The sequence below is a fragment of the Sabethes cyaneus genome, chromosome 1 (genome assembly GCF_943734655.1).
Source record: "Sabethes cyaneus chromosome 1, idSabCyanKW18_F2, whole genome shotgun sequence".
NCBI lineage: Eukaryota > Metazoa > Arthropoda > Insecta > Diptera > Culicidae > Sabethes > Sabethes cyaneus.
The window spans coordinates 5096222-5122900 of record NC_071353.1 but is presented as its reverse complement, the minus strand read 5'-3'; the positions used below and the strand labels follow the sequence as shown (position 1 = coordinate 5122900).

General features: G+C 39.9%; 1 protein-coding gene across 1 annotated transcript; it reads left to right on the top strand.

The window, feature by feature from the left end:
* The first annotated feature begins 25886 nt into the window (after positions 1–25886).
* Positions 25887–26404, top strand: LOC128735063 (NPC intracellular cholesterol transporter 2 homolog a-like). The gene is made up of 2 exons (XM_053829543.1): positions 25887–25956; positions 26013–26404. Exons 1-2 carry the CDS (start codon positions 25887–25889, stop codon positions 26402–26404), a joined length of 462 nt encoding a protein of 153 aa, XP_053685518.1.
* The last annotated feature ends 275 nt before the right edge of the window (positions 26405–26679 follow it).

The window sequence follows — 26679 nt, the reverse complement described above, 5'->3', positions numbered from 1 at the left end:
GGAAGGAGGACTCTCGGTTTTATCCGTGATCCTGAATTCACCAACAGAAAATGCGGAGAGTGACGCGGATAACCTTCCCGATCCGACGACGCTACCTGAAGTCAAGGGGTAACCTGAGACTTCCGGAGTTGTGGCCAAGCGTCTCTCTTTAACAGAATGGCAGCCTAGGACTGCCATTCTGTTAAATAAAAAAAAATAACACTTTCTCCAATTACAGAATTCATCCAACGCGACGTCGTTGCCATTACGATGGTTGTCCCGACGACTAGAGGGAAACAGGAGATAGTCGTTGCGTCCGCCTACTTTTCAGGGGACAAGGACGACTGCAAGGCAGTCAACAATCCGTACGTGATAGGCTGCGACGCAAATGCGCACCACACGATATAGGGCAGCTCCTACACAACCAACAGGGGTGAGTACCTACTTGAATATCTTACTTCTAACGATGTCAATGTAATCAATGTAGGGAATGACCCCACCTTTATAAATGCTATCAGACAAGAGGTTCTAGACCTTACTCTATGTAGCGCCTCTATAGCTGAGAAAGTCAAAAATTGACAGGTCTCTGATGAGCCAAGTTTATCAGACCACAGACATATCATTTTCGACTCGAGGCTAATCCTCTAAAGAGAGAACAATTCTGGAATCTGAGGAAAACCAATTGGAGTTCCTTTAGGGATCATCTGATTGCCTCACGTAATTCCTGTCACAATGATATACGAACTCCAGTTGAGCTGGATATCGCCGCCAGTGACCTGAAATGTAGGATCACAGACGCGTATAACACAAACTGTCCCATAAACACGCGAACAGTTTGCCGTGATGTGCCCTGGTGGAATGAGACCCTTAGCAATCTCCGTCGGAAGACTAGCCGTCTGTTCAATAGGGCCAAAATCACGTCTAACTGGGAAGACTACAGAGCATCCCTCACCAAATACAACGCTGAGCTACGCAAAGCCAAAAGAAAATCACGAGTTAAATTTTGCGAAAGCATACAAACTCTGCCAGAGGCTACGCGTCTGCAGAAAGCGATGTCCAAGGACCACTGCAATGCACTAGGGCAATTAAAAAAAGAGGATGGGAGTCTCACTGTTACCACCGGGGAAACTCTGGAAGTTCTAATGAACACGCACTTCCCTGGCTCGACAGTGACCACTGGACAAGCCATAGGCGGGCAGCAGTGGAATGGGTCATTACACAATGTGCCGAATGACTCGGTCCTACTTGCACGTCGATTGTTTGCGGAGGCTTCGATCAATTGGGCACTCAGCTCTTTTGAACCAATGAAATCTCCAGCTCCGGATGGTATTCTACCCATTTTCTTACAAATAACGGACGGTGTTATAATGTTCGAGCTCATCAACCTCTTTTGAGCCAGTTTCACTTTGGGGTATATCCCGGAGAATTGGCGGAAAGTAAGGGTGATGTTCAAGGCTGGCAAAAAAGACAAAACCATGCCTAAGGCTTTCAGATCGATAAGTCCGACTTCAACGCTTCTTAAGCTGATGGAGAAAATCATGGATCACTATATCCGCAATGAGTTAAAAAACTCTCCGTTACATGTAAGTCAACATGCATACCAATACGGTAAATCTACGGAAACCGCACTGCACTGCTTAGTGACGTTAATTGAGAAATCGCTCAGACATTAAGAGACAGCACTTTGTGCTTTTCTTGATATTGAAGGTGCTTTCGATAACACGTTCCTCGCGTCAATTAATACGGCTTTCTGTCAAAAGAGAATCGACCACACTATAATGAGCTGTATTCAAGCAATGCTCTCGAGCAGAGAAATTACAGCATCATTGGGAGATACGTCAGTCACCGACGACGCACAGTGGGACCATTCTGGAAAAAGGCGGTCAAAAGTCTTTTCTCGCTTTTCCTGACGTTTTTGAGCTTAGGTGTCTTCGGAGAAGTTTCTTAAAAAAGTATTCTGCATCTGTTGACATTTTCATAAAATTAGATATTAAGGGGGTAACACATTTGAAAAAATTAAATTTTTATAGAAACTAGATAGCATGTTCATGTGTTCGGCAAAGTTGTAGAACTTTGAATTTCATTAAACGTTGCCGAAGATACTAAGTATCTGCATCATATGGTTTGCGAGATATAATTGACTTTCTGTTCGTGACCCCTTTAAAATCAGTTTATTAAACTTTTTGTACACAAAACTTCATCTAACTGGTTTGACATGTTCTACAAACTTTTTGATGGGCAATGACCTGAATGCTGACAACCTAGCAAGACAAGGATCAGCTCAGCAATTTATTGGCCCTGAACCGTTTCTGGGCACCTCCACATCCGCCGTAAAAGGCGAATTGATGACATGAGAAAAGCTAGAAATAGCATCCCGTTGGAATCTAACGGGTTGGGCTGTAGACTGTTTAGCTTGTCAGTTAGTTTATCTACCCAAACCCTGCAGTAGCTAAAAAACTACTCTATTTAACTCGCAGTGAACTACGCACGATCATGGGACCCAGCCCCGCTCTTTATCATTTAAAGAATATCGGCAAGGCATCTGCCGCTTTTGTAACTCTAAACCTGAAAGTTCAGCGCATCTGCTGTTCTAATGCGGAGCTCTTGCATTATCAAGGCACAACTTCTTAGGAAGTTTCCTTCTTACTCCATATCAGGTATGGAGCCTAAATCCCAAAATGTTCATTGGCTTTATAAACCATGTAGTACCGAACTGGGGCACAGGATTACAACTATTCCGCTCAACCCCATTAATGGGTATGAGCGATCCGTAAACTGTGTACAGCAATCGGGGCCTGTCACAAAAGACGATCATTAAGACTGTCGCAGTGGCCTTTTAACCCAATGTTCTTCTGGCATACAAAAAAAATTGCGAATCGGGAATTGAAGTTGAGCTGGTTTGTCATATTAGGCAGTATGAATAAAACAGTTTGAAATTAAATAAAAAGAAAACTTAACCAATTTCTAATTTTTATTTAATTTCTAAGCCCAGGTTTCGTATTCTACTAAGACGCTCCAAAAACTTCAGTTCAGATAAAACAGTTTGCTTGGCTTTTCCCGTGTAAATCTGATTGGAGAGTTTGCTCTAACTCTTTTATTCATACGTTTTATCATCGTTTTAGAACAGCTTACGACGCCGTAAATCACAGAACCACGACAACTGTAGGTATATGAAGCGGATCATAATTACATAAAAGTATATTTTCTCTTCCCTTCTATACAATCTTCGCAGGCCGATCTCATCGATAACGATACCAGACAATAACCGTGCATCAAAAGCGTTCTAATGCGAAATGTGCTACGAATGTGCCTTGTACCGAATACGAACCATTCGTTTTTAAACGGTATGAATTTTTTCATCAGCTACGAATATTTTCTCTAAAAATATACGGAGTTATGTTCTCAGTGTACCAATTTCGAGATAGCATTGATTTTTTGCCTTGAAGCAAGCTTTAATCAACCGCATCATTGTTGAGTGCCTTGCTGTCCAACATGCCGTGTTTCGTTACTAATTGAACATAAGCTCCATCCTTTCAAACTAGCACATTTCCATAGTTAGTTTTGTATACTTCCAGTGAATATCTCGAAACAAACTTTCTGTAAACTATTGCTTGTGATATATTCCTCATGTTGGCTGGCTTTACAAGACTGCTGTTCAATGGTCGATCTACGTCAGGGCGACCTAAATAGTGCACAAGTTTATCCGTTGTGTCCATCTAGTGAAACTGAGATTAGGCCGTGACGAGTAGACATGTCTGTGTATATTAGAAGTTTCTTATAAATTTGCACTACCTGCCAAGTCGTTGATCTAAAAACAGAGCAAGTAAATTCTGCATACCGTCGTATACATTTTGTCGTCATCAAGAAGCACATAGAGCATTTCTCCTCTGTCCGTTAAAACGGTATGGAATCTTCCCATGTTGCATTCCAATGCCAATTCCACAATAAAATGTCACCGAAAGAAAACCACTGCGGTGGGCAGCATAACGCAGCTGAACGCTATATATAAACTTTAAGGCACGAAAACTTGATCCTGCTCCGAAGTAAATTTATACACACGGCGTGGTTTGCGGTGGAAGGAACTCCACCGTATATTCGCACGCGCTGGAAACAAATTACAACCGGAAATTTGCCTCGCATGCCAAGGAAGTCGTTTATTAGGGACAAATAGATTGCCGACTACTAGCGCCTCTCGAAGAGAGAGAGCTCATGCATGCGGTTAAATAGAAGCTCGCGGAACGCCCGAAGATGGACGGCGGAAGTGGACATCCGGTGGTAGCTGCGGTAGCTGTCAGCGTGATGCACAGTAGTGTTGTTAACTAGCTTCGAATTTTTTAAATGCAAATGTCAAATTAAATTTCGCTTGTGCGGTTTTACTACGAATAGTTTTACGTTCAACATCAGGGCATTATTGAGAGCTCAACGAAAAGGCATATATACAAACAGGATCTCGTTCACCGAATAATGTGTTCCCTGTTTTGGAGGTGCCCTACATGTGAAGAAGATGAACAACGGAAGTGTACTTCCGATAGTGACACTCGACGGCAGTGGCCTTAGTATTTAATAGAGCGGCTCTAGTTGAATGACGCTAAATAGTTGTACTGTAGAATGCAGTATAATTTATGTTTTGTTCGCCTTTTTTAATTACAGTGGTATTTAAATTTAGCTGCACGGTTCTTCACAGGATAGTTTTGTTACCGTACAATTTATAGCAATTTTATGCCGTCAATAAAGAAACCAAATTGTTTATTGCTGTATTTCGTGATATACCTAGTTAGAGTTGATAAACCTTGTGGTGGACCGGAGAATAAATGCAAACGCAGGGGCTTACAGTGAATGGGGCTTACGCTGGAGCAGGTATGCAGTTTTAACATAGCTTTATTGCTCCGGAAAGATTAGAACATTAGATTCGAAACCACGAATATTGTCATTGACGTTCTCGCTTTCATCGGTTTCGCCTGCACCTTCCGGGGGATGGTTGAAAGTTAGCAAGACTTTTTTATACGGTTGTAATTTTGTTTTATGTAACATCGAAGCTTTGTGCAAAAACAGGTCCAATAGATTTGTTTTTTTGGGTTCAAGTTGATACCTTAAACCTAGCTATCCATAACCAACAAACATTTTTGTTGAATAACGGTTTATCAAGCGCTTGTTACCCGGTAATTAGCTCTACAACGGTTAAATAAGCTATTAATAAAAAAAATGTTTGTCGGGTAGAGTCGATACAAGGGAGGAAATGGGTTAAAGTGTCGCATGATAAGTTTTTCTTCATATGCGAATGGCTTATTTTGAATTTGACCCTGAGCGACAAACTATCCACAGCTTTTTATTTATCAGGTAGAAAAGCTCTGGCGTTGATACGTAGTGATGAAGATTGCTTTCTTGTGTCTCCTATTTTCTAACCTAACCTCTACCAGATAGAGCCCTTAGACGAAGAAAACGAACTCTCCTCAGACGTCGAACCATAATGATATAAGATCTATCATCAAAAGAATTGGCGCTCGGAAGCAAGGATAGATCTAACCGCTTGATTATCTCAATAAATCCACTTCGAATCAATATAGCTTCCTTTCAAGCCTGCACCGTGAACATGACACGCGATGAGCAGATTGTTAGCTGTATACTTTGCCTATGGATAAAGCGATGGCTAGCGGATGATAATGTTCTTCGCGCTACAAAGGCCTTCTGCTGCATTCTACCGTAGTGCAGTGGAAGGTGGAAACGAAGGAAGGATTAAAGGATCCTTATCGCGTTGTGAGTGCCGGAAAAATTGTTTGTTCTCACCGCGTACCAAAGTGCTTGCAACGAAGTATATTTCGATATACACAGCAAATAAAAACGAGTCCTCTGGCACCGTGAAAGGAGCACACAGGTTAAATACTTTCTTGAGACCACTGTTTGCTTCTTCTAAAATAAAAGTGTAATTCCAGACGTGCGTTTAACTTGAAAGCAGCGACGCTGAATAAACACCGGAAACGAGCCATAACGCGGAAATAACCCGCAGCGTTTTAAAGCGCGCCTGGGCTGCAGTTTAATCGACCGCTTTCAAAGAGTACGATTGAATGGAATTGCGTGTTTATTGCTAATTGCTAATTATTTTTAATGCACTAGAACGACAATTACATTGGTTCGATATATCATTACATTAGATTAGCAGAATAATTTGATTCGAATGTGTCGTTGGCTCGTACTGTATTTAGAGGGATGGAAACGTGAGGAAAACATCTTTCATCGAAATTTTTACTTAATTATAGTGACACGTAATCTGTGCAAGTAGACCGGAAGACGACGGGGTAAATTTAGCGGATTCATCCAGTATGTAATTATACGTGCTAATTGGCAAAAATTGGCCAGCAGTTGCTGACGGGCTGTGTCAATGGTCAAAAATCAACCTCTAGCTGTGGAACGGTACTAACCGATCCGCACACGCAACATTGCGTGTCACCAGACACATCAATCTGTGATTTATTCAATTCACCTCTAAGTCAAAAGTGATGGAGTGGAGCCAAATAAAACCTGAATTTAATAACAAACTCGAAAGATTCGGTTATGGAATACAATAGTTTCGGGTGAAAAACGTTTTTCTATCTATGCGAACTGCATTCATTTTTTCCGGGTACAAAACCACTACGAACTGCATCATGCTATGTGTATCCAGCGCCAGTATATGCACGTGTCAACATCCCGTAAAGTACATTTTCGATATGTTACTGCATCTTTCGGAAAAACAGCCTCGAGGGAAAAAGTTTCCATAAGAACGATGAGCGATTGTGTTCTATATTTTAATTTTTTTTCGTAAGCAGAGAAATTGTATTTCAACCGTTTTTTTCTTTCTGTTGAGTTTTTCCATTGTCTTGAAATTGTATTCTTCACGAGGCGATTAATCACAAAACTTTTTTGGGTTGCTACAGCTTTCACCCAAAGAAATTTTTATAGAAATAATAGCCATCTGCAGTATTGCTAAGTATAAATAATTATTACCAAAATGAATGCCGTAACCAGATATTGTAGGTAAATATTGAAATATTCAACTCACTAGAAAATTCACCGAATGCGTTGCGCTGCACCAGCTTACTTGGACCTTAGCAAGAAAAATTGGCGGCACTAATTATCACGGTCTTTCTATCGGACTACATTGGTCAATCGGTCAACCATCTACCTTAAGTAATATTAATATTAATATGATATTGCTAATTGCATGGAAAATTGTCCAATCAATAGGTGCGCAGTCGCTAATAAAAGTGCTATTTTAGCTTAAATCGTTTCAGTCTTTTTGGCGCACTTGTTGCTTGGAGTGTAACAAAAAAGTGCGCCGAAGATACCGAAACGATTTAATGTAAAATAGCACTTTTATGAGCGATTGCAATCAGCAATAATAGGATTATTTTTTGTGTAAGTACACTTTACAGCATATAAATATGATGCGATAGCCACTAGTGTATCCAGGTAAGTTTTGCGAATGCTGAACTATAGAGTAAGGAGGGGTAAAAGTGCGATGGGGGTAAAAGTGCGATTCAATGATTTATCGGTGCAGAATTGGGTAAAAAATGCCTAATTTTTCAAGGGTGGTATCTTCGGGGAAGTTTAATAATAAAATATAGCGCATCTTTCTGCACTATTAGGGTGACCGTGAATTCACCTATTAGGGTGATACAAACGTTTGTTTTTTTAAATAACTTCAAATTCTTTTTTTCTTCAAAAAGTTGCAGAACATACTAAAATAAGTTGCGAAATATAATGATGTGTTAAAAAGGTGCGCCTAAAAATCAATTATGCTCAATAACTTTGCACGCGATTTTGTTACTGCTTTCGAATGTTCTACAAAGTTATTCAGTATGCTAAAATACACATTTTCACTGAAGACTGTTTGTCGCTAGGACGCATATTTAATACCCAATTGCTAGTATCCGCGTTTTTTCAAAATTTGACCACTGTGCATTGGCATGAATGGGTGACTACTTTGACAGCTTGAATCTAACGTAAACTTTGGTTGCTTACGAAGCATAGTTGCTGAATTATGTGCAAATGTTATGTTATCACTCACATATCTGTTTTAAAAATACGGCAGAAAGAATTTACAAAATATATTTCGCTTTCCGGGTATGAAATGTGGAGAGCTACCTGGAAGGAGCGTCAAATATAACTTTGGCTCTCCCAAGCTCCCACCTAGCGCCTCCGCGCAGATCTAATTTACCCTCCTTCATGCTGAATTCTAAGTTTTCCCACTGAAGCCTCTTGACAGTGCAAAAGTCCCTCCAATAGTTAAATGTACTGATCAGAGGAACGAATGAGTCCTCGCCAGGGACGGCTATAATATGGGATAGTACTGGCAGTGAGGAATAAGTGGGTAAAGTAGATCAAGCTTTGAAGGAAGGGTAAACCTCAATACACACAAGCACGCATAAAATTTAATAAGCATATCGCTCGTTCACTAGCGATTATAGCAAAAAGAAATGCAGTGCAGGTCATACAGCAAACACCCGGGCGATATCACAATAGATCAACTATACTGGTCGCAGTGATGAGTCACATGGAAAAAAAAGTCAAATGATGATGATCGATTACCTTCCCGGAAATGCTTCATGTACTTACTGAAGCTAAGCTAAGAGGTGCAAACTAAAGCGCCTGTTCTTTAGGGGTTGAGGGGTGGCTCACACAGCGTCTGTCTCGAAACGGGCGGCTGAATATGAAATTCTGTATCCCGCAAGCTATACCTAAGATGGCAGGCCCATCAGCGGGATGTAGCTATCCCGACCCCGGTGAGGTAGTATACTGAAAAACTCAATTACCACGAACAACGAAGAAAGAAATTCAGGATGGAACAATCGGTATAAGACACGACAAGGGACATGGAAACGATTAAGGGATAATGATTGCAAAATTGGTACCTGGAATTTCCGAACTCTCCATGAACCGGCACGGCTGGCTTGCTTGCTCGAGAACTGTATCAACTCCGAGTGGAGATCGCTGCTATTCAGGAAGTTCGATGGCCAAATTCCGGAGAAAGGGAGTTTCGTGCAGTAGACCCTATTGCAGGCACTTCTTTCAAGTAGGGTTTATTGCTAATTCCCGTCGTAGTAAAGCCACTCTAATTTTCATCGTTTCTAGGATGGATTTAATGAAAACTCCAAAAGTTCTTGTGCTGATTTGGCTCAAACACACTTATCTTCCGATCCATGCACTTTGAAATTACTAAAAAGCGATTATAAAAGCATTTTATTGAAATTACGCAACTGACTTTATTTACCGTTTTAAAATCCGTCCATCATTATTTTTCATCGTCCGAACTAAAAATCACAACAATGTTTACGAAATTGGCGCGCATGTATTTGTGTGCGACGGCATGACAAATGTTATTCTGCAAAAATTTCTGCTGGTCATGCAAGTTTTCCCGGCTGCAAGATAACGACCATGCATTGCGTGAGCTACTTTTATGTATGAATGACGGAAATTGAAACGATTAGTCGACATTTTCTTCTTCGTCGCACGAAAAAACGTAGGAAATTCGGCTGGTAGGAATTCTTTAATGAAAAAAAAAGCATTTAAATAGATCTCAGCTCACTTTGATTGGTCGCGTATGATAGTCATCAAACCAAAATATTAGCGAATTACTAATTTTGCATTGTGTGTCATAAAAAACGCTGATATTTTTAATAATTTGTGTTGAACAGGACGGGAATAGGCAATTACGACGAAGCAGCAACATACCCTACTACATCTACTGCAGTGGTGGCGGCAAAAAAGCAGAACATGGAGTCGGTTTCGTAGTGTTGGGAAAACAAAAGCAACGAGTTATCCGGCGGGGGCCCGTAGACGACCGTATATGCGTGTTGAGAATTAAGGGCAAATTCTTCAACTACAGCCTAATCAACTTATACGCCCCGACAAATGATAAATCCGATGATGGTAAAGACGAGTTTTACGACAGACTTGAGAGCATCTATGCAGAGTTCCCAAAACACGACGCGAAAATCATCATCGGAGATGCAGATGCTAGACGGAAAAATCTCGATCTGCGATTGGAAGACATAGCCTTCATCTGTAGACCAATGATAACGGTCTGAGGAATGGCTATCTGTAGCATCTGTATTATTTAAGCATATTGCGCAACAAATGAAATGTGCAATATACAGTGAAGCTGTTCAGAAAATCTTCAGTGAAAATTTACGGAGTCCTCTTGAGAAATGTTAGAACACACCACGGAAGAGGAATTCGTTCCGTTGCTAGTACAAAATGGAATAGAAATAACTTTTTGATTAGTTAAAATAGCCTGATAGCAGAGCTGAGCCAATTCTACGGGCTCATCATCGCTTTGAAGGTCTCTGTCCGATCTAAGAAGCAAGCATACGCTTTACTTAAGCGATGAGGAATTCATGAAGAATGAACAAATCGTCGCGGTGCTAGAACCAATCTTGCCTGTTGTCGAATTGCTATTCCGGAAAAATTGCATAAATTAATCGCACTATTCGTGATTTAATATCAAACGACTTAATATTCCTTAATAATAGTAATATTCCTAAAGGCATCAAGGATGTTTTGATAATAAAATTCTGCAAGATTTTAGTATTTCAAAAGTCAATGGAATAAATTCAGAGACCGAGCAGGCAGAGGATACAAATCATCTGGATTTTCAATATTAATAAATTTACAATAGGAAATTTTGATTTTGACAAGATTCTGCTTCAGCATTTGCATTCATCAAAGGCAAAGTCGACTCAAGAGTGGACTCAGGTGAATTTACTAGCTTTTATATCGTTTATTTACTAGATTTTATATGGCGTTTGGTACGGGAGATCCACGCGTCTTTTTCTATAACCTAAAGGAGTTGAATAACATTGGGTATCATTTATGGTGCCATTACATTACTTGGAATTCTCTTTGCCATTGACAAGAAAAATTGTAGATTCGACTTCTAATAACAGTGAAATTCTAAGAAAAATGGAAAAATTGGGAAAATCACCAGAGCTATGATTTGCTTTAATTCGATGTAGACAGTGAGAAAGCATACACATGGTAAATAACATGCATGTGCGTATTAAAACTGTGAACCATTTGGTAACTTTTTTTAGTTCTTTAGTGTTGAAATTTGACTGATCAGTAGTTATTTCCGATCGAAAATAATTCTGATGAGGAATATTTTGATTAGTTCGATAATTATACCGGACAATACAAGTAGATAAACAAAGGTGAGAAAAAATGAATCTCACATTCGACATAAACTGAAAACCGATGTATTTTTCCATTAAAAAAAATGTAAATAGCTTTAACCGTTTTTAAAGATATATTTTTACATCAATCCAGACGTAATAAATAAGCTGTTAAGTGAAGTAGCACGTAATTTTATATGATTTGCGATGTTCCTTTCGTGTTCATGTCAGAAAACGTAAAATTACAAGGTTTTTTCGAAGTGTGCAGCTTGATATTTATTTTCATTGATAGTTAACCCTTTATAAGGCCGTGGCAATAACATTGCCACCAACGAAAAATATTTGTTTTGCGTCTATAATGACATCAATATAATTATAGAAGCAAAATTAAAAATTTTTGTTGGTGGCAACCACTGCCTTATAAAGGGTTAAGCATCTATCCATCTGTTAAAGTATAAAAAGAGTTGTACTTTGAACTAAATTTTACAGTCTAAAAATATTTAAAATATGAAATATTTATATTTTATTTACAATTGTCACCTTCAATTACTGTAAAAGATTGTGAATAGTAATCGAAATAACTTTTTCTGAAAAGAGATCGTTATATATTTGTTGTAAGAAAATTAACTGAAGCATATTTCATATTGCCTCATTAATTTACATGATTTAATGACTTAAAATTTATCTACATTTCCAAAAAATTACAAGCTAAATATATAGAATTAAATAGAACTGGGGTAAAACAAATTAATCTAGTGTGGTTTGCTTGCAAACCATATTCCCTAATCCGAAACCCATATCAGAAAGCAAATCCACTAATCCAGAGTTTTTCACATGGAATAGTTTATCGCTTACACTATGGATCAGTGAACATTTTTTACCGTATACCAGCCAGCCATCACGCCGTAGGACCAAAACTAATCGGACGATGACTCTACGGTACGGTTCGGTTACACTCCAATGGTAACGCAGTTTGACACAGGAAACGGAAAGAGACGCTCTTGAAATCGCTCCAACCTGTCACGGTGGTGGAAAAAAAATATCCCATTTACCTTTCCGAGCGATGTACTAAGTGATGGACATAGGATTGGTCATAAATCATTTCCACTGTGTGTGGGATGAGTTCCATCCCTCTTCGCTGGCACCGAGGAAGCCCGGTGCAGCGTTTGGCGGACCGAAACGGTACACTCTCTCTTTCTCGATACGTGTGGGCGAGTGTGTTAACTATGCGAAATCGAATTGGTGTAGGGGAATTTTTGGGTTGAAAAATCCGACGTCCTCCTGATCAGTCGTTCCAGGCCAGAGAATCGAAATGGATTGCTAGCACACGGGACAGGCTGGTCCCTTCCTTCGCCGTTGGTGGCTCGTGTAAGCACTATCCTATGCCCATCGGAGCGTGCCAACTTTTTACAGCCTTACCCGTCGACGATTCATATACGCTGTCGAGTGACGGTGGATGCCTGCCAGCATGGCACATAATCTGTCCACGAGGAGCTGCCCATCATTCGGCTAATGATTTATCGATGCTTCTGCAGTTGGTGGGATGATGTGCTTGACGAAAGACATCGGTTGCTCACCGGGTTAAGCGGGGCCTAATTTCGACAGCAGAGGATTTATTTTTCTGGGTGATCATTGCTATCGAATATGTTTTTGTTTTTGTGTGGCTCAGTAAATGTTAGTTACATTAACTGTCAAAAGTGGAATGTTTTATGAATATAATTTTATTTTGCAAAGCACGTTGATTTTTAAACACTATTTTTCCTAGTCATTTCTCCGCAACATTTAGAATGAAACTGACTGCACAGAATCTATCCAGCTTTTTACGAACCATAATGACGGACAGCATAATCAAAGAATTTTTGACATTTCTATATACATCGCACATTTCCTTTCCCTACGTTCTCACGGCAAAAATAAAGGAATGTGCGGAAAGAAGGTGTGCGATGTAAACAGAAATGTCAAAAAGGCTGTTAAAACTTACGTCAAGACAGACTTGACGCATCTTCCTGTGCAAGAGTTCGGTAATCGGAAGGGGAAAGCTAGAAGATATTTTCAAGCATATGAAGCTGTCAAAGTTTGCTCAGAAACATCTGGTTTGACAGGTTACTTATAGCTGTCGTTTGACAAGCGACATTTTATTTTCAACTGGTATCATCAATCAGGAAATTTACGTGCACGACATGATTATTTTCCTCTGGTAAAACGTCTGTTGCCTTTTCGGAAGCAAAATGATTTTTCCGTGCTATTTTGGCCAAAATATACGAATTGAAATTCTATATAGGGACATGAAAAGAATTAATTACGAGTGGTAACTAAAATTTTGGAATTTTTTTGAGGCCCCTATGGACAACAACAAACGAGCTCAGAGATAAATGAGAGTGAGTATAAGTTAGCTCTCTCTCCTCTTTCTGCCAGTAGTTTTTGTTCTGTTTATACTTGCCAAGTTTAGCTCAAAATGGCGTTAAAATAAGAAGCATTTCTCGAGCGCGTTGTACACTTCTACGAAGAGCACAGAGATCTCGGCAAAAAGTATACGGTTCCAAATTTTAAAAGCGAAAATGTTGCGGCCTCGACTATTTATCATATCCTAAGATCCTCAAAAATTACTCGCAAGCAAGGTAGTAGAAGACCAGCCGAAATTATGGACGGAGAAGGACTTCGTTTTTTTCTCGTGCCTTCAACAACAAGGATTCCGTGAGTCAACGGGATGCCGCAAAAAAGTTAAGCTGCTTCCACCAGTACATCTGCAAAACATTGATAAGAATCGGAATAAAGTGGCGATTTCGACGCTGAAATAGCAATGCCGCTGATTTATAAAAAAAAAATATTCCGGAAAATGCCTTGTTTTGGACGACGAAAGTTACTTCCCTCTTTCGAAGACGCACATTTCCGAAAATGATCGATACTATTCCATGGATAGTTCTACTGCATCTCCAAACATAAAATACAAGTTTAAACACAAGTTTGAGCAGAAAGTGATGCTGTACATTGCCATTTCCGAGGGAGGTATTTCGGAGCCATGGTTCAAACCCTCTGGATTGGCTATTAATAATCAAGGTTTGAACTAGAACGAATGTTTGAAGAAAATTTTGATCCCATTTCTACAAAAACATCACGCAGATGAACAATACGTGCTTTGGCCGGATAAAACTTCATCGCATTGCGCCAAAAAAACAATCGTACAGCCCGACAAATCTGCCTCAGTGTCGCCCAATCGAAGATTTCTTCAGGATTTTGAGCTCCTTGGTGTACAAAAATAACTGGAGAGCCACGAATACTTGATTGGTAGAATCAGGAGATGCACTCCCAATGTTGACACGCCGAACAACTCTCCCGTTCCGACATCAAACGGAAGCTTTGCCGAACCGCCGACTATAGACCGTTTTCAAATGTTCACTAATTTTTTTAGCCATGAACAATGTATCTTTATTTTCAGTAAATCAGATCTTCTTCAAAAAGCTTTGTCTTTTTTTGACAGCTTGAGCAATAAATTCCAAAATTTTAGTTGCCACCCGTTAGGGACTTGAGAAGAATGAATTCCGTGATAAACGGCCCATATAAATATCAAATATCTTATTTTCAATTACATTTTTGCAAAATTTTACGAATTCCACAACCAGGGCCACAATTGCTACGATTCTACTAGCAATCGCTCTCGATCGTGGTTTATTAGTATCATGCTTTGAGGCCAACTGCAGGGTAATTCCACTCGCCGCATTGGAGAACAAATAATGGCAAAATATCATGTATCTTAACTTGATTGGTATTCATACCAAACGAATGTAAACTTATTTATTTGTGCATCTTTTCAAGTCTTTTCTAACGAAAGCTAATTTGTTAACTATCCGAACGGTGGAAAATGTTTTTTCCGGTAAGCGGAACAAATTTTAAAGAGAAATTAACAAAAAGAAAATAATCCTCAATTGTTGACCTCTCAGCGGAACCCTGTTGTTGCTCGTGATTCAACTTTCAACCGGGATAATCAGTTGTGAAAATTTACTGTCGCGCTGATTGCCGCAAAATATGTTCGTAGCCGTATTTTCCCGATTTTTTTTTTGCTTTGAATGTTTAGCAGGGAAGAGCCATAAAAATATCAACTCATGGCACGAACGCAAATCTACGCAGAAGCATACAGGCACACCGGGGGGCTGGGTGGGTAATGGAAGGAAGGTAGAAAAGTTTCCGACGACGGCCCTAATCGAGAGAGCGCACGAGAAAGCAAGCGGGTATAAATTAATAACACCATCGCGGCACATGGTACGGGCAATGTGGCACAATCCGAATAAATATTTACACATAAACAACTCGCGAACCTCCCTTCTGAAGTTCATTAATGAAGGTTTTACCTTTGTTATACTATATAACAAAGGTTTAGAAATTGGTCGAAAAACACGAAATTGATCCAAGGCCCGGAGGGCCGAGTTACATGTACCAATCGATAGGGTTCGACGAACTGAGCAATGTCTGTGTGTGTGTGTGTGTGTATGTATGTGTGTATGTGTGTTCGCTCCGAATTTTCTATCGCCTGTTACTCGGCGATGGCTGAACCGATTCGACCGCTATTACTTTTGTTTGAAAGGTATTATTGCCTAGTATATCACTATTAAATGGTTTCGTGGTCTGACTTTTCGTTTGAAAGTTATAAGCAAAAATGTGAAAACTACGTGACACGGTTTTCTCCGGAACCACGCAACCAATTTTAACGATATTAGTACCAAACGAAAGCTCTTACTATTACTAAACATTTAGCTAAGTTTTATTGAAAACGGACAAGCAGTTTAAAAGTTAGCCTTGAAAAACTTGTTTTGACTAGGTACAAATGAACGCCTGTTTCTCAGAGATGGCCAAACCGATTTACACGCTATTAGTTTCATTTGGCAGGTAATATAGCCAGATAGATCACTATTGAATAGTTTTTTGATTGGACGTTTAATTTGAAAGTTATGAGCAATCGAATACATCACACCAAAATTAACAATAATTTATAATGATTTTAACCAAGATAATTTACCTAATTTCAATTATTTTAATATCAAACGAGAGGTTTTCACACTAGAAATATATATGCAAAATTACATAAGAATTGGTTTTACCGGTCAAAAGATATTAACCCTCGAACACTCGCGCCAACTGTTATAACACGGTTACTTGCGCGCACAATAGCCCAAACCAAATAAAACGTGCGCAATAGATTTTTGACTAGGAAAACTTGGTTTTAAGTTTATCAAACCTTTGGAAGAGTTTCTTAAAATTGAAAGCTCTATCGTCTGGTAGAATTTGTATTCTGATTAATCCCCTTAAAAGTGAAATAAACAAATTATTTTCCTTCAGTTTCAATACAACACATTGATATGTTTTGCAAACTTTTAGAGCATATTATTACAAGAAATTTTGCTGAGCACAGTAAGCTTCTATCTCTTCAGTGAAGGTAGAAAAATCTCATTTATTGTATATGAATTTGTAAAATCAGTTTTTCTATTCTAACTCTTCTTGTAATTGTTGTATGACTTTTTCATGTATTACAAAGTTGTACAAATAATAAAAATACACAACTCTGCTGAATTTAGTATACCTCTATGTTTGCTTGTTTAGAAACTGTAGAACTTTAATTGTAAAAACAGCCTGATTTTGACCCCGAATTACTCGATTACCAACAGACGGATACATCTTAAACATTTTACATTTGCTGGTAGTTTTGCTGCATACAGACATCATTTTTCCATGTGAAGAAACGAGAGAAAATTCCAGTTGGGGTCAATTGCGGTACACCTCACATGCTACTTGCTTCGTTTCTGTGATGTCGGTTTATGCTAATCTTGTTTCCTAACAATTTAAAGTATTAATGTATTAAATAATTCGGACATTTTGCTCATAACAAGTTTACTGAAGAATATACGTTAGTATATACGTAATATACGATTTGTAATGGCATTCAAAAACCTACACATGTTGTACAAAATACAACAGCGTGAGTAACCGAAAGTTAATAAAAATTGATGAAATTTATTCAAGAAAACTTTATTGTTGTGAATCAAATAGAATGGCATTACAGGAAATTATGCATAGTTCAAAAACCTATAAACTAGACCTTTACTACGCAATGTATATGTTAAAGAATAATATTTCTTCTTACAACTTACTTTTACTTGAACTTACCCGCATTAGTAACAACTTACTCAGCAATTTCATGAGAAAAAGAACTATCATAATTTGCAAGTGCTTCTATTTTGTTCAAATTTTGTAAACTTATTCAATTTCCAAAAATTTCATGTAAGCCAAACGTGTCGATTTCTATCTCAAATAGCAAGTAAGATCGTATAACAAAGGTTCCTTTCACCACTAGGTGGATTAAATCAGGTTTTTTTCTATTGACTTTGACCCTTTAAGCGTAGCAAGAGTAATAGGTGAAAGTGCGGCTTCTGATAAGAACTGAAACCGGGGGCTGGCATCACATGGGTCATTAAGTCGTAAAACCAAACACCAGCCGAGAGCGATGATGAGATTAGCAGAAATCATAGAATATTTCTTACCGAATTCCAATGTTAATCCCCTTCAGCAACAGACCGCACCGACAGCGGGGTGGTATAATTACAGGGGTTTTATACGATTGTGGAAAGTAAGCTATGTGTATTGTGTATGTATACCAACATCTCTACAAGTAGAATTTATTTTTAAACGAAAACTCTACTTACCATTTTGTTTTATTTGTACTGTAGATGCGTCGTGTTTCGCTTCGAATTAGCAGCCTCGGTGTAGTTTCGTTTTCGAAAATGCCAACGACCTTGAAGTTCAGATTGAAAATTCTAATTTAAACTAGCTTTTTCGCCAGCAAGAAATTCATCAAAGATTCAAACTCACAAACTTCTAATGAAGGCCCTTCGATCGCCACTAAACGGATCATTTGTTTACCACTAACACTACGTACGGTAGCATATTTACAACTCGAAAACAACTGGTGTCTGTTACAAATCGGAACGGAACGAGAGAATCCGGCCGATGGTTCGTGCAGATACCTGCCTCGCGATGTCAAGTCAAACCAGGAAGAGCGGCCGACAGACACTTGACGATGGGTTCTTTCAGAGCATAGAAAATATCACTTTATTTTACACGTTCGTTCTCTTTCTCTTTTCCACTCCCTTGTGGCCTTCTTGGGATCGAAATTTTCCTCGAATTTTCACCGTCCACGCTGCAGTTATCTTATGCAAGTTCGGAAATTCTGGATTCTGCTGTCTAGCTGTACTGTATTGACTGGTAACTTGAAGGGTACCGCAGCTCCATTCGAATGCGGCAGAAATGGTACGCAAACCGATGCGGATGTAGCCCTGCTCTCTGCTCTGACTATTATTGGTTCTATTGTATGCGGGGGAGAACCAACTGTGCTGGTGGAAAACGGCGCCAGGTTAGACCGATTTTCACCGAAAACTATCGCACCGAACCGTACCGATCGAATAGAATCCAGACACTGAGGAAGGATGTTTTGTCGGCATGCGGCACTATCAGTGGTCTCTGCTGCTGTTATGCTGCGGGATACCTGCCGAAGTGTAGGTATTCTCTTCCGCCGTTCCATATGAACGGCTCTCTGAACAACGAGAAAAAAAGGAAAAACTATATGCACTGTAGTAGGTACATTGTCGTCGAATCGTCGTCAGGCGTACCACGTGCGTGAGTGTTTGTGTGGCTGAAACGGATCGGCTGAATTGGGGGAGATGTTGCCTTGTGTGGGTGGTTGAATTGTCGCAGTTTTCCCGTGTGGGAGAGAGCGCAGGATTTTCCGAGCGATTTAGGGTGGCCGGTGTTATTGGTTCGGTGTGCAATTTACGAATTCACGAGTTGTTCTTGTTTTTCTCTTAGCTGAATTTTTACATGTTTCTTCACTATTCAGCGAAACATATTGCTTCAAAACTTAGGCACAGATAAACAGACATAACACTCGTTTTCCATTCATCGTACCGATAAAACCGTCATTTCAAATTTGGGCTTAGTTGGGAATGTCTCCGTTTTGGTCAAAGTGGCGCTTTTTGACGAAAGAAGGGGAATTCCCCATAAAAAATACTTGCTACTTCGAGGGACACCCATATTGCTATTTGATATTTGGGAATGTCGATCATAGATGGTGCTAGTGTTCAGGCTAAATGTGAGGTACGATAATTTTTGTTGATTTTTCTTCCAAGAGTTATGTCTGTTTGTCTGTGACTTAGGTATAGTAAGAGCACAATATTTCGAACTTATCTCGAAGTCGTATGACACTTGTGCTGGATGGTAGTCTACTTTCATGTATTTGGATTTTTTATTCATTGAAGGGGTATGGTCTGCGGGAAAGAGCAGAGGTTGTTTGTGATTAGTAGATTGTTAATTAGTAATTAAAAATGTTTTATATTCTATTCTCAGCATACGTATAAGTATTTGAAAAGAAAACAGATCATGGAAATACAAAAATTCAAATTTACATTGTACAGGAAAGGGAACGTGGAAGTTATTGAAAAAACGATCAACACATAAGTATTCCAGTGCGGCGCGGAACATACTCGACGTAATAAAACACCGTTCCTGTCAATCAACGAATTAAAACCAACTTTTCTGTTTTGTTAGTAGAGGTTTGGAGAAAATTTTTATAACTTTTGAGATTTCTACACAAAACAAGTGTCGAGTTTCTGGTACTGGTTTCTGGTGCTGGCTTTTCTGACAACGCGATTGTTTCGTACTATTTCGGCTGGATTTAGTATTCTGCCATTATGGAAAAAAGGCCATGAAGTGAAGTGTGGTGCCAAGGAACTGCCCTGAACTCTCCCAACATACCCGAATTCTGCCCAATTGTGAAATATCGGGTCAGCGTCAAGCGAAACCGTAGGAAGAGCCGAAAAATGGCTGGAAGCGAGAGGCAGTTTTCAGTCACACTTGTGATCAGCGGCGAACAAAGTGAACGAGGTGGCTTGACCTTCGTCTCTCAGTCACTTGTACATCTGTTATTGTAACGAAATATCTCGCAATGAAAGACACAAAACCCTTTTTCTTCATTTGAATATGTTTGCTCCCTTTGTCAGCTGCCCCCTGTTGTCCACCATCCACGTGTAAGTCTATCTTCTTCTATCTGCTTTTCGGTAATCCCTATAGAGCGATACAGACTTTTTTACGTTTGGATGTCCCCCTTGACGATGGCCACTCTATCCATTTCTTTTCAGAAGTGTCTCTTGTCATCCAGAGACCACCCTTGCTTTTGTTAACCCCCTGCGCAATTTTTTTTTATGTCAAAGAAGATGTGTGCCAAGTTTTATAAAGAAATTTCCAGGTTTTCCGAATTTATGGCAGAACATTCATTCATACTCACATTCTTCGATCCAATCCCCCCCTCCCCCTCTCAGTCAACTCCACCTTCTGTTACATTGCCAATTATGCATCTGTTTGCTTTCTGAAAATCCCTATAACGGAAAAGAAAAAAAAGCAATGCCTTGGGTTTATACCGTCTCTAGACCGGCAGCCGGCTGTTGGAGTACAGGAAAATTACGGGGCCAGTGCAACGATCCTACTGACTCTATCTGACAAGCACCGCCTAGCCGAGTTTCGAACATACAACGTCAACGACTGGCTTGTTAGACCAGCATCGTACCTCGAAGCTAACTTTTTTGCACATATTCCTCCTCGGTGGACTTTCTACTCTCCATTGACAATCCCCCCCTCCCCCCCCGGTTGTTCCGTCGAGACTCTCAACGTCCTTCTGCTACGAAGTGCTGCTAGGACTCTCAAAGTCTCTTGCTGTCGGTCGTTACAGTTGGGATTGGGACCATCACCGGTACTCTGACAGGTCCTTGATAAAGAAGGGAGTGCCGCCGGGGCCCTTAGCGCCATGCAGTGGTTGTTTTCGAATCAGCGGGTTCCGTTAAGGCTGCCGTTGTCATCCAGCAATCGTCGTCTAAGCAAGAGATGCCCCCGGACCCACGTCGACTTCCAGCGATTGATGTCGAAGCGTATGGTATATGAGACTCGGCCCTCAAAACTCGGGAGACTCGGATCAAAAGGCGGATTTTCAGGATACTCGCCTCTATTCAACAAACCGATCGGAGCCGGATCAGAAATTGCGCTTCGATCGGAATACATCGTATGCTATAACATACGTGAATCGGGACGTTTCTGATCGGAACGAGCCCGATCGGAATGCAGAACTGAAGCGACTGTATATACATTCTAAAATCGCCCGCTCAATCTTACAACTAGGTATCTAGATAGAAATCATGTATAAGATGCATAGTTGTAAGATTAGGCGGGTGATATACACGGTGTTCAATAAGTTCGAGTACAACTTTTCATCGTTGTGTAGGTGCGCATCATGTGCATTCTGTGTAATGGTATTAGTATCAGCTTTAGCCTTATATATAGGCTAACCGACGCGCAAGGTGTCGACTTGATGTCGTTTGCTATTTGTTTACCCTGCGTGATGAAGGAGTACCGCAACTTTGTAGTAAAGTTGTTTGCGAGAGGTGAGCGACTCGGCGATATATTTCGGCGGTTGAAATCCCACGGGGTGAAGCGGAATTTCATCTATAACACCATCCGTCGGTACCGGGAAACAGGATTGGCCATGGACCGTGCTAGAACCGGGCGGCCGCGTTCGGTGAGGACGCCAGCAGCCATCAAGGTGGTGAGGGTGCGGGTTCGTCGAAAAATGAACCGCTCAATACGGAAGACCGCTGTTGACCTGGATGTGTCGATCGGGACTGCCGACACCATCATGGCGAAGGACCTAGTATACAAGTCGTACAAGAAACGCAAGGTTCACGGGGTAACGGAGGCCGTATCCAAGCGAGGGAAGCTTCCATTGGTGATTATCGAGAAAAACGTGAAAAACAATGCCGCGTACTATAAGACCGAGGTTTTGGTTGTACCGAGAAGGTTGTGGCCACGGCACTTCGTGACCTCTACGGGAAAGATCATTACGTCTTTCAACAGGACGGCGCACCGGCTCACACGGCGAATATCGTCCAAGCGTAGTGTCGGGTGAATTTGACTGATTTTCTCGATAAGACTTTGTGGCCTCCCAGCTCCCCGGATCTTAATCCCCTGGACTTTTATGTATGATCGTACATGCTGACCAAGCAGAGCGAACATAAAGTGAGCACTAAGGACCAATTTAAGAAGCTTATTTCCAAGATCTGGGACGAGATGCCCATGGACCATGTGCGTACCGCGTGTGATTATTTCGAGAAACGTCTCAAGCTCGTCATAAAACACTAAGGGGGACCGCTTCCACCAAATATGTCGTAAAGGTTCTCAATAAACACTGGTTCAATAAAAATTGACTCAGAAAAGAATATCTTGTATTTTCATTTTTTTAAACACATTTTTAAAGTGTATTCGAACTTATTGAACACCCTGTATATATGGAAAGCAAAAAATTCTACAACTCTTAAAAATGGTCTAAAATTTGCAAATGTTGACCGATTTGGCTGAAATTTTGACCAAAACCTTAGGATTGAATATAAAACAAGTGGTGTTAAGCAGAGGAATGTAGGCCATTTTAAGGGCTCTTTAGGGACTCCCAAAGTGAGACAAATTTCATTTTTTTAGTTAAATTTTATATTTAACTAGCTGACCCAACAAACTTCGTATTACCACAAATTAATTTGTGTTGTACATAAATCGTGAATCTCGGATGACCTTTATCACAATAGGTGTTTTAATAAAATTTTAATTTAATTTGAATTTTAATTTAATTTTAATTTAATATAATCCTTACAGTCAGGGATGGTTCGATCACTTTGACTCAATTTTGATTCATTTGACAATACCGTCTCAGCCGAGCAAAATTTGACAAATTGATGTATGGGATATTTGTAGATAGTAACTAGATCTACAATTTTGCTAAATAAAGTGTTGCTGTAACTTTTGTAGTTACGGCGCTACAATGCTAGTACCTCTTTAGTAACTAAATGAACGTTCATTGTAGCTGTTATCTACAAATGTCCCATACATCAATTTGTCAAATTTTGCTCGGTTAGGACGCTACTGTCAAATGAATCAAAATTGAGTCAAAGTGATCGAACCATCCCTGCTTACAGTAAAGTAGAAAACAACTCCCCCCATTGCTTAGCCTGATAAAATAACGCGGATAGCATTTAAATATTCGCCATCATTACAAACCATTTCTCGGTTGACCATAACGTGGCATACAGTGGACCCCCGTTCGTTTGAACGATTCCTCATGCAAACTAACAGGGTTCGTTTTTAATTTGAACTTAATATGCTGAAACTTGTATGAACTGGCCGCCCTGTAATCGTAATCGTTGGGAAACGAAATGTGAAACTGATTGAACTAGGATTAAACACACTAGATCAGTACAAACAAATCGTGTTTATGTGCATTTTCTGCGAAGGCAATGGTGCCATATTGAGAATAACATTTGAACCATTTTTAATTTTTAATTTTTTTTTAAACTAGCGGGGTTCAAATTAAAAAATGTTCAGATGAAAAACGGTCAAACGAACGGGGGTCCACGGTATGAGTTTCGCAGAATACCATTTCGCGAAAAACCTTACGCGGGATGTAGCATTTCATGGAAAATCTTTTCGTAGGAAGTACCATTTCGTAGGGGTGACCCAACTGAAGGAAAGTAATAGAGGTCAGTAGATCTAGGAAAATAAATAAACCTAGATAGAGGTGATCTCTACGGGGGGCTGCCCCCCACTCTCGCGGCCTGTGTCCGTCTCGCCCTGAATCATCTAATGTTACTATTGATAGTTTCTGGTGGTTGTGTTATTGACTAATGTTTTATGAAAGAGTTTAAAATTTCTCGAGTTCGATTAGTTTTTGAGTTACGCAAAAATTTCTGTTTTATTTGTATGAGAGTTCTTATCCCCCTACCACAGGGGTTAGGGGTCTCAAACCATCATAAAAAATTCCTGCCTCCAAAAGCCTCCACATGCCAAATTTGGTTTCATTTGCTTGATTATTTCTCTAGTTATGAGGATATTTGTATTTCATTTGTATAGGAGCCCCCCCCCCCACTATTGAAGGGGAGAGGGGTCAGAATTCCCCTCCTAAAGAGGGGAGGGGTCTTAATTCACCATATAAAAAAAATTGCCTGCAAAAACACCCACATGCTAAATTTTGTTCCATTTACTTGATTGGTTCTCGAGTTATGAGGAAATTTGTATTTCATTTGTATGGAAGCCCTTCTGCTTAAAGGGGAGAGGGGTCATAATTCTCTTCTAAAGAGAGGAGAAGTCTCAATTCACCATAGAAAAAATTCTTGTCTCCAAAAACACCCACATGTCAAATTTTGTTAAATTTGTTGATTAGTTCTCGAGTTATGCAGAAATTTGTGGTTCATTTGTATGGGACCCCTCCCTCTTAGTGGGGGGAGGGGTCTCTGACCATTATGAGAACCTTCCCTAGCCCCAAAAACCCCTATATGCAAATTTTCACGCCGATTGGTTTAGTAGTTTTCGATTCTATAAGGAACATTCGGGCAGACAGACAGAAATCTATTTTTATAGATATAGATTTGTAATTGGCTTGTTTGTATGAATTCTGAATGTATTACCATTTCTTTTTGCATAGTTTCTCGAAACAATACGGTAATTTAATTATTATTCCAATAACACGGATCGTATTAAGTAATTTGACAGCAGTTCGCAATCATTGTTTACTTCGATTGTCATATAACTGTAGATAAACAATATCGCCCTATTAGACAAACTTAAACAAAAATAAAAAATCTTTCAAGAATATCCTTAAGGATAACAAACCTTTTTAAATATTTACTGAAATGTCTCTAAATTGTGAGTCTGCTGTCACTTCGAATGCCATACCTACGTAACATCTAAGATTTAAATCTTCCCGGGTCTCTTGTTGTTTCTATCTTATTCTTATATATATTTCCAAATCTCATCTTCTTATCTTTTGTTTGATTGTTTGAATGCACCCAAAGTTGAATTTCCGATTTTGAATATTATATGTTACCTTATCGTTACGAGGACGGACAATTATATAGACACCTGTGCTGTACTGAAAACAATCTCTGCACTTTTATATAGGCAAATTTAAATTATCTGCTGTGGGACCTCGAACGATTTTTAATTTTCTAGAAAGTCAACGTTCGATCGACAAATCATACAGTGCAAGCTAGCAGTTACTAAACCGAAAGCATGGAAATGAAAATTAGGAAAAGAACGCCAAAGTAGAGACATCCAGTTTTACACGATCGGATCATATTGTCTCGCTAGACAATGCAGACTGATTGCATTGGAACAATCGCTTTAGTCACACGTTCAGTTTCCTCCGAAACGACTTTCAAGTTAGTATGGGCGCAAAAAATGGGGTTTTCGATGTTGCTAATCTGCGACAATCCTACCGATAGCCAAACAACGATTTCAGTTACTATTTTAAGCGTAATCGAATCAAACTTTGCACTGTGCCGTTTGAGATGTTTTTTTTTATTCTGCTGATATATATGGTATATCTACGTAAAGCGGGGAGGCAAAAAGTGACGTTACTTGCAAGCGAATTATTCAATAATAAAACAATCTTCGTGTGGGTCAAAAAAAATTATCCCGCATTTTTTTCATACACCGTTAGTTAACTATCTTATCGATGTAATAATTACAAAACACTTTCAATTGGTACGCGTACTGGTATACTTTATCATTGCCAAGTCAAGATACGCAGTGGCCCCCAATGGCTGTATAAAAGCCACAAACTCTCCAAATTATTGTAGTATACCTTCTGTTCTGATCTTTGCTACATCTTGAAGCTTTCATCCAAACAAAATGTACAAGTTCCTGCTTGTTGCTGTTCTGCTGCCAGCCCTTGCACTGGCACTAACCCCCGTTCGACAGTGTAAGTATTGCGTTGCCATGTCTAAACATCTAAACATTACATAAACTTATGTGTAGGTCCCAACGGAGCTGGCCTCCCGGCTACGGTTGACATTAATGGATGCACCGGAACTCCTTGCCCGATCCAGAATAACGCTCCGATTATCGCTCACGGCTGGGATATTGTCAGCCCAGTCGACACCACTACCTTGACGGCCTACATCAGCGTACGCTTGCTTGGATTGGAAGTTCCTTTCCCGATCCCGGAGGAACTGGTCGATGCCTGCGTGGCCGGAACCGCACCTGGCACCTGCCCGGTATCTGCAGGGCAGGTCTTCGACTACACCCTGGACCATCCCGGTATGGAGCTACCGGTGGTCGGAGTTACCGTTCAGGTGGAAGTCGGTCTTACTGCTGCCGACGGTTCGGATGTCACCTGTGTAGCTTTCGATGCACAGATCTTGCCCTAAATGCGACTGATTACGGATATAATACCCAATAATAACGAGAAAAAAACACAGTAGTTATTCATCGAAATTGTGAATTATATCACATTGTCTGATTTCGCGTAGGAATTTACCGAGCACGGATTTGAAATCTCTCACAAAACTAGCACTGACGATACTCAGCTAAGGTCGGATTATTCTTCAGTTATCAGTTTGCTTGTATGTACTTAAAACGCGTTTGTAGTTTACTGTATACTTCGTATTGTACTAGCTTTGCAGTGTTCTTTCTGCTTCTCTGA

Bases quoted from the DNA above. Each gene is read 5' to 3' on its own strand.
- LOC128735063 (XM_053829543.1), top strand. From the start codon at position 25,887: ATGTACAAGTTCCTGCTTGTTGCTGTTCTGCTGCCAGCCCTTGCACTG. The intron at 25,957-26,012 runs GTAAGTATTGCG...ACTTATGTGTAG, and splicing joins ACTAACCCCCGTTCGACAGT to GTCCCAACGGAGCTGGCCTC.